General features: G+C 39.5%; 1 protein-coding gene across 11 annotated transcripts in view; it reads left to right on the plus strand.

Moving 5' to 3' along the window:
• Positions 1–13265, plus strand: part of EHBP1 (EH domain binding protein 1) — a 225622-nt gene that overhangs the window by 45783 nt on the left and 166574 nt on the right. For all 11 annotated transcript variants that reach the window (XM_075088343.1, XM_075088349.1, XM_075088353.1 and 8 more), the window contains exon 5: positions 8637–8690. In XM_075088343.1, the coding sequence (XP_074944444.1) occupies positions 8637–8690 (54 nt within the window). The remainder of the gene's footprint in view (positions 1–8636; positions 8691–13265) is intronic.

Here is a 13265-nt window from a genome sequence, read left to right on the forward strand (position 1 = left end):
CTGCAAAGCAGGAGGACAAATTGACAGTTATGCTAGAACTTATCTTCCCAAACCTCAGTGGGGAAAGTCCTTTCTGCATAAAGATAAACAATGCACCTTTGCATGGGTGACAGCGTAGGAGGCTGACTGAGAGGCTGATGCTTTCTGTGATTTTATCATTTCACTGGTTCTTTCTTGTTCTTTACTCTGGTGTCTACAGCAACACTCTGGTTCTTATTTATAATTGCTGCCTTTACATCTTAGGGCAACAGTAACATACTTTTTTCTAATTAGTAATATTTATAGTTCTTTGTCTTGGAGACTTCCCTGAATAACTGCTTAGTAGTGGTTTCTGGTTAGCTCTAGAATGTGAATTTATTACTTGGTTCATTGAGCCTAAAAAGGGGGTTGTTACCCCCCACCCCTTGGGATCACCAATGAACAGAAACTTCCCAGGTTGCCAGTGATGCTAACTATCATAAATTTGGCTCCCTTCTTAGCAGACACATAGTCTTCAATGGAGGTTCAAAAGTTCACTGGCAAAAATTGTTTGCCTTTGCATGCTTCAAGGGCCTCTACTTGGATTAAGAAGTTTAACACCATTATGTGATTATACTGCATGTCTATATAATCTGAATATGGTCATGTAACACAGTAAATGTTAATATTTTTAACATTAAAGTGATGCAGAAATGTACATGATTCTAGATAGTGTAGGAGATAACATGTTACGTGAAGTATGAGAAATTAAGTTTCTTTTGGGTGCAACTCTTGTGATGCTGCGGCTTTGGAGTAAAAGGGTCCCAGCGTTCTCCTGCCATCCCACACTACCTTTTTATTCCTATCTGCACTGTTTCATGGCTGTGTTTTCTAGTACAGCACAACAAACTTGTAGTTGTGCCACTGAAAGCGAGTGTGAGGGCTGGGACCAGACAGTGAGGGGAGAGAAGGGCCTCTGGAACTGGTGTTAGGTATTACTACAGCCTTAATTTTACCCAGCACTGTGACTCTGCGGGCAGATCTGTTCACTGGACTGCTTCCTCCTCTCCCCAAAAATGAGCCTGCCTATTGCAATGGTTGTTCTGGGAGGAGAGGAAGGAGTGTGAGTAACGCCACAGGCTTTTACAATAAAAATATTGAGATCACACAGAAAGCATCGTATTGTCAGGCAGCTTTTATGTAAATCTCCTCTAATTGATCCTCTGGCTCTTCCAACAAGAGTGCCTGAGAGTGGCCAAAACCACCTTTTTCTCTATAAGGATAGGCAGGCATGGTACAGAGCAGTGCTTTTTGAGCAAGCTGGGTAATGTGCCAGGAGCACTGTATCTATGTGAGACCAGCAGCCTGCCTGGATGAATGAGCTGTGAGTGATACGTGATTGCAAGCAGAATATGGTGTTAGCACAGTTTATGCTGTGCCCTGTTCTCTGATGGCTCTGGCTCAGTGCTACAGCAGCACTTCAGCTATAGCATGGGGTATGTCCTAACACCCAGAGAGCTGGCATTTCCATAGCTGGTATGTTCTGGGCAAAGACGGTCAAAAAGAACTAGCTATTTTTCACACATCTGATGCGTTGGCTGCTCAGCGCTAGAGAAGTGGGAAGGGAAGTATGTAATAGCACATGGCAGCAGCCTTTTTGGAACCTGACTTACAAGTCAGGTATTTATATCATTCCTTCCTCTGGAAGGAGGGATGTGAAAACAGTGAAAGCAGTAAAGCTCAGGAAAAGAGGGGTCTCACCTTGTAGTTCTGTTAAAGTCCCTTTAGGAACCACTCCCCTGTGAAGGAGAGTGACTGCTGAAAGTTGGCAGTTTGCACTCAGCACACTTACCACAGCTGTGTTGTTTAACAAACAGTAGTTGTCCTTTTCCATTACAACCCAAGAAGCTAAGGGAAGCTGCTGACTCCATGTCCACACTGGCAGAGCCCACTGATGGGAGCAAGTTGCTCCGACAGAGCTTTGTAGCAATCACAGTTAACAAATTAGCGCAGTGGTGCTCTTTGAAATGGAGGTGCAGGGAAGGGAAAGAGCAGACTCCAGAATAGACAGCTACGTGTTTTGGGAAATGATTCACACAGTAGTGGCTGTGTGTTCGTAAGTGGCTGTTGAAATGTGTTGCTGGTAGGATTAGAAGATAAGTCGAGGTTTCGAGTGCTGATGAGAATGTTAAGAATATCCTCTCCAGTAGTCACCCATGGACACTTGAGAGCTGGCTGGCAAAGTGCCTGTGATCAGTCAACAGATGAGATATTTTGTATTATCTGCACATCCCTATTTTGGTGTTAGCTTGTTTCCAACAATATATTTGTAATTCTTAGGCAAGCAGAGCTAAGTATTGAAGAGACTCTAACCTTCATTAAGAAAACTTCCATGTCAGATAAATACCACCTTTTTGTTTCATTTTGCTTAGTTCTGGGCTGCTAGTAAAATTTCATAATACTCTGGAATCATGTGGGGAAAAGCCTCAAAAGGATATATTGATTCAGCTTCTCGACTAACTCTAGGTCCTGCCCATCCAGCTGGCCGAAGTGCTAATTATGTAAGAAGTTCCATCTGTTCTGAAAGTTTGACTTCTTTCTTTGCCACGCCAGACATTGATGTTTGGTTATGCCTTTGGGTTTTTCAACCAAAATGGGGAGAAAGAAACACTGTGAAACAATAAGCCTGTTGTGCATTTTAAGTCCATGATTTGTAGCGCTTTCATGGAAAGATCCACAAATGCCAGAAAAGCTAGCTGAATTCCCATTTTTCATTGTTTCCATGGTTGTACTCCGGAAGTTCATTTTTAAACTATCATATATGAAAGCTTGTATACTTTTCTTTGGTTTTATGTACCAACACATCCCTGTATCAACTGAGGGAGATTTTAAATGAAATTTTCATTGCCAAGCAAGCCCAGTGCTTTTAGCAAAGTTAAGTGAACATCAATTGTACTATGAGGATTTAAATTGCAACACCATTATTTTCTAGCTTAAAAGCAAAGTGAACTTCCCAAGCAAAAACGTTTGTTCTTCTGGAGTAAGCGTGGACTTTGCTTCATTTGATAACAAAACCCACTTGTTTTGGCAGTAATATACATGGTTTATCGCACCAAGGTACTATTGCAACAAAGCTAGGGAAGATTACCAGCTCTTCATTCCAAAGTTTGAAAAAGGCATCACTTTCTAAGCACACAAAAAATTGTTTATGAGTAAAATAAGAACAAAACAGATAATAAAAGGAGGCTTGTTTTGTTGAAAGTATTCCCATCCCCACATACCTCAGAATAAATCACATATAATTTTTCTGGAAAGCCTGAGTCAATCATGTGCTTTGATTATAGTGCAGTAACTGGCCATGCTCTAGCAGGAACGCTGCAGAAGAGCTAATACATTGTCTCAGGAAAGGAAAAAAAGAACCCCAAACCCTTCGATAAAGCCATTTCCCAGAAGCAAAGAAAAAAACTGGATTCAGAACATACTTGTTTCGGTTTAGGAGAGACCAGTGGTTTGACCAGATGCTACGGAGCATATTCAATAGGAGGAAAAACCAGCCCTGTAGACAAGATAATGTGTGTCAGATATGAAAATCATAAACCCAGGGAAGTGCACACTAAAAAATTAAATATCCAGTGTTAGTGTGGGGACTAGTTGTAAAAAATATATTAAAAGAAAAGTCAATCCTTTTTGCCTTTCTAGCCCAGAGGCTTTCCAGGAAAACGCAAGCAGGTGTGAGGTTGGTGTGGTGATGTGCAAAGGCAGTTCTGCTGGTCTGCTCAGAGCTACCTGCTTTCTGGAAGCTCAGCAAAAGCTGACCACGGTTGAATGTAATTTTCTAGACTCATCAGACCTCATTGAAAGTGACAAGAACTGGGTCAAATTTGAGTCTTCTGCAGCTTCAAACAGCCCAAGTACAAAAGCTGAGGACAGATGCTGGAGTACCCAAAGCATCTGCTATAGGTCATTGGTAGAGGAAGATCACAAACCCTGTCATCATTTGATCTGATTCAGTATGACAGTCCTTAAGGAGTTATTCTCCAAGAAGAAGGACTGAAGATTAAGGCTGGTATGAAGTGATCTAATTGAAAGGCAAGCTTCAAAAGCCAGGAAAGCTTAGGAAAGGAGGGGAGGAAGGGACTAACAGGCTGAAGATCTTCCCCACCCACTCTGGCTGCTGATTAGGAGAAGGAGCAATCCCTTGTTTGCTGATACATCTTTCATTCCTATTACAAGAGATACAGAAATAACTCTGAAGACAACCTAAACTATTGGAGAAGGGTTACCTTTCTTCAGTTTTTCTGAAACCACCTTATTCACTGCCAAATGTTCTAGTCCTTGACAAAGCTCCTTGCAGAATGGGCTGATGATGGACTGATCAACAGAGAACAGAAAAATGTGACAGACACATTCTTTGTTCCCTTTCCCTTGCCCAAGCCCAGAAGAGTTGTCTGTTTTGGGGTAGTTGACACGTGGATGGGCAGAATGGAGTCACAGAAAGAAGCTGATGGGTGGGATTGCAGAGTAAAGTTTGTAGGACTGAGCTTGTTGAGGGCTAGCATATCTCTAGAACAGTAGTTAACACAGTTACTGGGAAAATGTGAGATGGGCTAGGTTTTTGCTGGTAGACTAAAGAGCTCTACTGATCTTGAGGGTTGGAGAAATGATTAACTGATAGTCTCAGTGTAGGAGACCCATAAGATGACCCGTAAGTCTTCTGATGACCCAGAAGACTTCTCACCTGAGTGTTACTTTTGGACACTGAAGTTACCTTATTCGGGGGGGGGGGAGGGGGGGAAGAAAATGGGTAGGGCAATAAAGAAGGCTCTAAAACTTAGTTGAAGGTACTGAAAAGGAGTGTCGTACTGAGAGGCGAATGCATATGGAAAGAGAAGCAGGAAAATGAGGCCCATCTTTTGATATGGGCGTGATGATTCTTTTTTGCACAATAAAATGAGAAGGTACAGCAAGCCATTCAATCCATTTGCCCAAATATTCACAGTTTTCAATTCAGGGTAAAACCATAATGATAAAGTGTAATTCTGCATCTGTGGTGTGTTGGTAAAGGAAATGAGCATTATAAAATAAAATTATAAAATAAATGGCTCTTGAAAACCCCCTTTGTGTTACAGCGAGTTATGGTGCAGTTTCAGGCTGAGAAAAGTACTGGAGAGAGTTTGTTCCTTGAGCTTTTTAGGTAATTTTCATTATCATTTGCTTTCAGGAAGGAGGATGGGAATGAGGTCTGTTTGTAACTCTTGTGTTTAGGTGCTTCCAGCAGTGCATTTTCAGTGATTACTTGTATCTGCTTGCAGGAGAGGTGAGGTTTTGTGTGCTATGTTATCAGGGGGGGCTTTCATACAGTGACGATTTCAAAGGCTGCTCTAACCGTTGTTCCTAGGGTGGTTGTTCTTTGCAATGGCATTTTTCCTTGAAGAGTTGTCAGCTATATAGTCCTCAAATAATAATTTTCAAAATTCATCGCATGAGTTTTGAGGGAAATGAATGGAGAATATAGGTTAGCCAGGGAGGGAAGTGAGCGTTGTTATGTTTTGTTACTGGTATTTACCCTCTTCGTGTCCAAAATAAGATGAAAGATTAGTCAAATTTATAGAAACATCACTTTTTATGGGGACTACACACAGAAGTGGTAGCCCAAAGGGTGAAATGGTGGTTGCAATAGAAACTGTGTTGTAACTATAATCATACAAGTGTCTGTTAATGCTGACCATATAATAAAGTTGTAAGTTAGCTAGAAATAGGACTATGCATGCTGCTCCCTGGGCTGCTAATAAAAGCATTTTAGTGAGAAGACTGAAGCCACTTACGTGTCTGTTTTAAAGAGATGCTGAGGCCTATGTCTATAAGCTTATTCAGGGTTTTCTGTTTCTAGAGGCATTTTGAGACTAACAAGAAATGTAGTTTTTTTTAAGAAAAATCTGTGTTTGTCTTTAAATCTGAAATATCTTACACATATGCAAAGTGTCCATATCTTTGCATATTTCATACTCTCTGAACTTTTGGTAAGGCTGTTCATTAGAGAAGTCCTTGAAGCTTTTAAATTCTTTTTTTTTCTTATTCTGGGTAGTTGGTAGGGAGTTTGGGGGTAATACAGGCACGTTAATTGTTCAGAAGTGTTCACAACTTACAAGTGCATGCCAAAATGTTGAATGTTAAGAATTCTTTCCATTATACAGTATTATTTTGCTTTATCAGATTATCAGAAATTCTCAGCAGAGCACCTGATTCTGTAGCCTTCAGAGGTGTGAATCAGTTTTATTGCCATTGATAGAAGAGCTTTGTTTTTCTTTATTGCCTTGCATGAACAAAACAGTTTTGTTTGTTATATGGGATAAAATACTGGGCCTTGACTTTGCGAGCAGTTTTAGGTAAACCTTCAAGCTTGCATTAATAGCTTTTGGGGGAGTTATGAAAAAAATCGAGCAGGATGAAATATTTAAGAGTTTAGTCATATATTATGGAGTAGCTTATTAAAACATAAAGTGATTAATGATCCCATTAAATCTCATTGTGTCCTTTTATGCTGTATCAAAGGAAACAATTAAACAAAAAGTGAATTGCCCCAGGTTAACTCTTGAAAATAAGTACTTAATAGCTGGATTACAGAAAATTGTATCTTTAGAATTTATATAGGATACAGCAAACCAGCGGGTATTGTGCGCTTTATTTACATAATAGAGTTCCACAAACCTGATTAATGTGATGGATATATAATTGCATAATCTGATATTTACAAGTACTTTAATTGGAACATGGAGATACCTCGGTATAATTTTGTATGTATCTACTTTCCCTTCTAACCTTATGGCTAATGGTACAGTACAGTACATTTGCAGTATTTAAATTATTCTGATTTTTAAAACTCTAAAAATATTTATCAAAAGAAATAATCAATTTTTGACATAAGTTTCTAGTAACATCTTATATTTTTTTCATTGAAACTATACCCCATTGTTGGAGTAATGCATTTTAAAATGTGTATTGCATATGACACCTGTAGTTGTAGCTATTAAATACATAGCTCACGATGGTGCCAGCAGTATGATATGTTGTTGAACTCCATCTAAGCATGTTGATGCCCAGCAGGACTCTTCCTGCAAGGAGAGCCACTGTTTTACAGGGGGTCTGCAGAGCAGTGAACCCACTTTGCTAGATTTTGTAGAAAGGACTGTGCTGGAGGAGATAGGATGATATCCTCTTAGAAGTGTTACTGTAGTTCATTCAAAGTGGAAGTATATTTAAGAGCACACTGTCTGAGTTATTTGTGTGCTGGAAAAAGAAAAAAAAAATCTTTTTGCTGGTTGTTCATGCTGCAAGCTCACTACTTACAAAATTATTTTGTGTATTTGATGAGAACTATTTAAAAAGAATCATTTGTAGTACTGCAATATAGTACCTCTAATCACTGTGTGTCTGACTTTAAGGTAAAACTGAGTGAAACAATGACGGTTAAAACAAAGACTAAGACTAAGACAAGATGAGTGGAAAAGATTGAATGTGAGGTGTGTAGCATTCTGGAAAGATGGTACTAATGGAGATAAACAAGTAGAAGCAAAATACCTCGATCCATTTTGTTAATTTACAGCAGCAAGATGGAATTGGTGCGGTGCTTGGTGTAGTATTATGAGCAGGCTCCAAATCATAGAAAGAAAACTCTGCAGGTGCTGAGACGCCTCATATGGTGATGACAGATGCTGATTATGGGGAAGTGACATTTATCCACAAGCATCTGTAGCATGCATGCATCAGAGGTGAAGGAGTAATTGAGTGGTTTCCTGTAACTAGAAATAATAGGATAAAATTGAGGTATAGCAAAATCGGGCTTCGTGTCTGAAGAAAGCCTAAAGCCACATTCTCTTAGTGGGAGAAGCTGTTTTGAAAGAGGGGTAGAAGTTATTTTGTTACAGCTGTTTTAAAAGTTTTTTTTTTAAAGTAGGATCCTTGATATAGCCATGAAGGGGATGACTTAATGTCTCCACAGTTACCTTGATTGCAGACAACAGCAATACAGACCACACCACCAGACTGAAAGCTCATTAAATTGAAAACAAACACCAAATACACTAACCTCATTGTTATTTATCTTCCTGATGGTGAAAATGTTTTCTGATCCTCATGTGTGATACAGTAGAAATGTTGTCAAGTGTAAGGTTAGGTATATAAGAAATTTGCAGTGAAATGTGACTCTGGATCTCTGCTCGTGCTGATGGACTCTGGGCATGAGGAGTTTGGGGTGATGCTTGCTCTAGGTGTATGCATTCTCATGCCAGGTGGGAGCAGTGGCTTCCTCCACTATTCTCTGCAAGGTGTAGATTTGTTGTGTTTATCTGGGAGGTGGAACTTACGAACTAAAGGGAGATGTTGTGTTGTTTGTTTTTTTTTTTTTCCCTCTGGATGAAAGGAAATAGAATTCCAGGCCTTTATCAGAATCTACCTCATGTTTGTATCTGTAGGAGTCTTTATTGTCTTCACTGGCAGTTTTACCCCAACTTGCTCATCATCTTATTGACATCCATTGAAGGCTACGTCCTAGCTAAAATATTTCCCTCTGTCATCTTCAGTGGGTAAAAGTATTTCTATGAGTATATGAAAATCTTGCTGCGGTAAAATTTCTTGCACCCTGGATTATTAGACTTAAGTTCTCTGGTTTGTTTTTCTAGGATCCCCATGCTGAAGAGTTTGAAGACAAAGAATGGACATTTGTCATAGAGAATGTAAGCTGAAATGTTATGGTTTTTCTTTTTATATGTGTAACACTTAATAATTTTAAAGATTAAAGGGTGTCCAGATGCTGAAAAAGGCTTGGCTAAAATTTGAGCTGCTGAACCACAGTAAAGCCTTGCTCTGTAGTAATGTAGCCTAATTAAAATACCTATTGTTATGTTACAATTAAAATACAGGAGAGGGGAGTACTATACTACACTGCTTAAATTCCTTCCCTGTAAGCATCAGTCTTCCTTGCATTATTTTGCTCTGAGCAATAGAGTAAACAAGTCAGAGGTGGGTTATGACTCATTGTTTTATGGGTTATGACGCATTATTTATCTACGAGCAGGGCAGTGAACAAGTCAGAGCTGTGTTATGACAGCTGTACATCCCAAATGGCAGCGCACCCTTCCCGATTTTGAATGCCACTCTTTAGCGAAGCGCACAGTTTCATCACTTGAGTTTTACAGGTGTGGAAACTGAGGCAGGGTGGAGGGGTGGGACCAGCCATGGTCACTTAAGCGAAGAGCAAGAGAGCCATGATGTACCTCCTGCTCCCTGAGATCCCAGTCTCACTCTCTCTGTGTGTGGGAGCTGTCTTGCTCACCCAGTGAAAACTCAAAAGGTGGCTCCTGTGGATCTCTGGCTTCTCTGAGTTAGGAGCTCCCAGAACTTCCCGGAGAGCTGAGATCCTGAGGGCTGTACAAACAATATGCTTTGCCAAACAGCAGGGATGATCATTGCATAGAGCACTGCTTCATTAAGTACTTTTTTTCTTTCCCCGATCTGTACTGGGCTGCAGCTTCTGCTCTGGGGCTGCCTGGCCTGAATGAAAAATGAGGGAGCTGCTTTATCTGGAGTTTCCTTGAGGAAGAAACTTCTTTTTGAAATACATTTAAAAGGACTGTTGTATCAAGACTGTGTGTTTATCTCTCATTAATATAATGTCATTATGGACTGTTTCTCAGTACCATGATTTAATTTTTATTTGTTGCTTTTAAACAAAAAAATATTGCTGTTCTACTGAGTCGTAGTAGTACCACACAGCACTAAAGTATGGGGAAGTAATGGAATTTGCATGTTATCTTTTTGCCTAAAAATGCTGTTTTTTCTTTTTTTTCAATATCAGAATTGATTTGGATGTCCAAAGCTAAGATTTATTCTGATCGCCAGTGACTGAACATTTAAAAGGGCTGAAAGCAAAGTGCTGAATTTACACTTTTGTTTTGAAATGTCAAGTTTCTATTTTCATTTACGAGACTTATGAACACAAAACAGTTTAGTTGCTGTTTCCTGGAGTTTCTTTTTCTTTCTCGCTGAGTTTATTTTAATCAGGGAAGTCTCTGTCACCAACTGGCACTGTACAAGTAACTCTGGATAAAACAATGTCAGTGTATTTCTCAGCCAACCCCTCTGAGTATAGTTGGATTTCCTGTGACATTGGCCACATATTTTTTTCAGAAGTTTATAGTGGGCATGTCCTGCTTAATAACACATTGCTGCTTTTCACATATCATCATATGATATACAGAGGTGGCAGTAGTCCACCTGCTGCAGGCTGTTCTCGCTCTCTGCCTCAAATCTTCTCGGAGCTGCAGTAATTCTTGCAGAGTGGGAGGTTGCTTCAGTTGCTGTGTCCCAAAATGCAGCCTCTGCCAAAACAGAAGGTTCCAGTATGTATCAGTGATGTAGTAATCTTCTATTATGTGCAGACTTACTCCTTACAACCTCAGTTATGCCATTAGTTCATCCCACAGGAACTGCCAAATAGTCTTTGGTAGGTAGATGTTTATCCTTGGATTAGAGGATATATAAATATTATCCTCAAAATAATAAATTTAAAGAATAATTTTACTGCAAAAACTATTGAGAGCTAAAGGAACTATAAAACTGGATGCTTTCAATACCTTTTTTTTTTTTTTTTTTTTTAAAAAAAAGTAACACTGTAGATACAGCCAAAAAAATCTGGTCTACAAATATACTTAAAGATATGGAAAGTTTTTTTTCCAAGAGTAACAGCTCCACTTAGTGGTGGATGAAAATATGTTCATCTGTTTGCGCAAGTAACAAATGGTCCAATGGCTAGTTGACATTTCAGAGCACAAAACACCTGCTTGTTAAAAATCTGGGAGCTGGGGAGGCAGGAGGTTGACCTCCTCCCTCCCTAAATTGTAGACATTTACCCATTCAGGCTTAACGTATGGTTTTCAAGGAACATATTTATCATCCTAATAAGGACAGGCCACCTTTGGGAAGTGTGAGGACATTTACAGTCCTTTGGGGGCTTTTCCTTTTCGCCCAAGTAAGTTCTCTGCCCTCATGGGCTGCAGGGTTTCCCTTCCTCTTTGGTTAGCAACACTCAGAATGCAAAAAGTCTGAAAAGTTTGTGGACGTTCTTTCATTATGAAGCAATCTGAATTCTGCTAAAAACACTTCTTTTGAGTTTTTTTTATTACTGTTAAAAGTCAATCCCCAAAATAATTTTGTAATGCTGCAGCAGGGCTGAGCAAAGATCAGCAAAGAGAGATATTCAGCTGAAGTTTGATACCTCTGCTGGCATATGCTAACAAATTCAAACAAGATTATTCTGGATTTCCAGAGGAATTTTTAAGTAGCAGTGAGGCGATTTGTGCAAGATAACCATCTGTAGATGAAAATGAAGCAACATATTTGGTTTCTTTGTTGTTTTTTTTTTCTTGGTTTGGGTTTTTTTTTGTGTTTTGTTGGTGGTCTAACTGTATTTTTAATGTTTTGGTCACTCTGCATTTGTATTCTAGTAAGTGAACCTTTGCCATCTACTGTATGTCTAATCCATAAATAATTTGATCATAGCATGGTTTCTTAATATTTAAATGTTGATATTCATTTTCCATCAGCCTCTTCCATGTCTTTACCTCCTTACAGCTGCATTCTTTCTCTATTTACTGCTAACTTTCTTGTCTCTAATTTAATCTTTGTTTAACCACACCCAGTGTATTTGATTTTCTGCTTTTTCTTCATGAGGCAGTTCTTGGAGTTGTATTGGTTTTTTGTGCTCTTCTGAATAATAATATCAGATGTTCAGATTGGCTGTTGCAAGTTGGAGCACAAGAAACTCGTAGCTAAGAATAAGACTGACCCATCTGTGGAGGGGTAATAGGCTTTCAAAATCTAACAGACTGGCATTAGTTTATTTTGCCTATTCAGTTTATAGAACAAGGTCTAGTTGCCTTCCATTTAAAAATATAAGCTACTTCCTCTAGTAAGTGATTTTTTCTCTTGTTGTTCCTATGGGTAATTTGAATATGTGCTGTTTCCACCCTTGGTTCCTTTTCACTGTCTGAGCTCCAACTTCCAGCGTCAATTTTTTCAGCATTACAGCATTAACTTCTGATTTCTCTTATGGATTGCTTGCTCGGAGTTTCTGGTACCAGTGCTCAACAAAGAGCTTCTGCATGGCAAGAGACTCTATAGGTACCAGGGAAGACTCTCATAAACAACATGAATGCTTCCATCAAACTTCCTGCAGGGTTCCCATGCTCTCCCATTTAAATAAAAGAACAGTGCATGTTTTTAAATACATATTTGTCTTTTAGCAGTAAAATAGTTTTCAAGTGAAGTGGCCTGTGCTGGGACAATTGTTAAGCATCCCCTCAGAGGTGCTAGGAGGATGGCAGCTGATGTGTTTTAGTCAACTTGAAATGAAGACTGCATCTCTAAGAAGAGTTCAGCTGACCTGAAGTTTGGGCTATGTTTCTTGATCTCTGCAGATTGTCTAGCTAATGGCAGAAGAAGGGGACAGGAGGGAAGAGTGGAGGTTTAAATTGGTCCAAATACTTTGAAGCTTTCACTGGCTCTATGTGCAAGAACTTTGTCTAAAATAAAGGTAGCTTAAGTGATGGAAAAAGGTAATTTTGCTACCTAGCATGCTCAAAGCATGGAAAAGCACATAAGAACATCCATTGAGGACAGACCATCATGTTTGCCTGTTTGCTGACAGCTTTGTAGGCAGCTGCCTCCCACATTCTTAAACAAATTGAAAAATTCATAGGATGTTTTCAGAGGGTAAAAGATTTGGTCTATGAAAAAACTTTCCCAGCTTTTTGTCAAAAAATGTTTTTGAGCCCAGATTTGTTTCTCTAATAGCTAATGAATGGCATACTAATATACTCCAAGGTTCATAGTAGTCTTCTCCATCTTCCCTCCTGTGCCTTGTGTTTCACCTTTGTATATAGGTTATTCACAGGGCCCAGGGTTGTGGTCAGTGAGCCCTTTTCAGTAGCATTGACGTAATGAAGGCATTGGCAATCATCGCTGTATCCCTGATACTAACCATATTCCTCTTTTTATGTGGCAGGCCTATTAAAACAGTGTCTTTGCTAACAAGAGAAAAGGACATCTCAGACCTACTAATTTGTTAGATGAATGGAGAAAAATGCCCCACCTCTGTTTGAAGCTTTGCTCATAGATTGGTCTAGGCTGGGGCTGGAGGCAGCCTCACCTGCTCTGTCCTGTTGCCTCAAGGTGGTGTCATTCCTGGCACTTGCCTAAACTGTTTTTAAAAACTTTAAGATGAGGTCCTTGCAGTGCCTCCAGACAGCCTG

Source organism: Phalacrocorax aristotelis, chromosome 3 (assembly GCF_949628215.1).
Source record: "Phalacrocorax aristotelis chromosome 3, bGulAri2.1, whole genome shotgun sequence".
NCBI classification, from domain to species: Eukaryota; Metazoa; Chordata; class Aves; order Suliformes; family Phalacrocoracidae; genus Phalacrocorax; species Phalacrocorax aristotelis.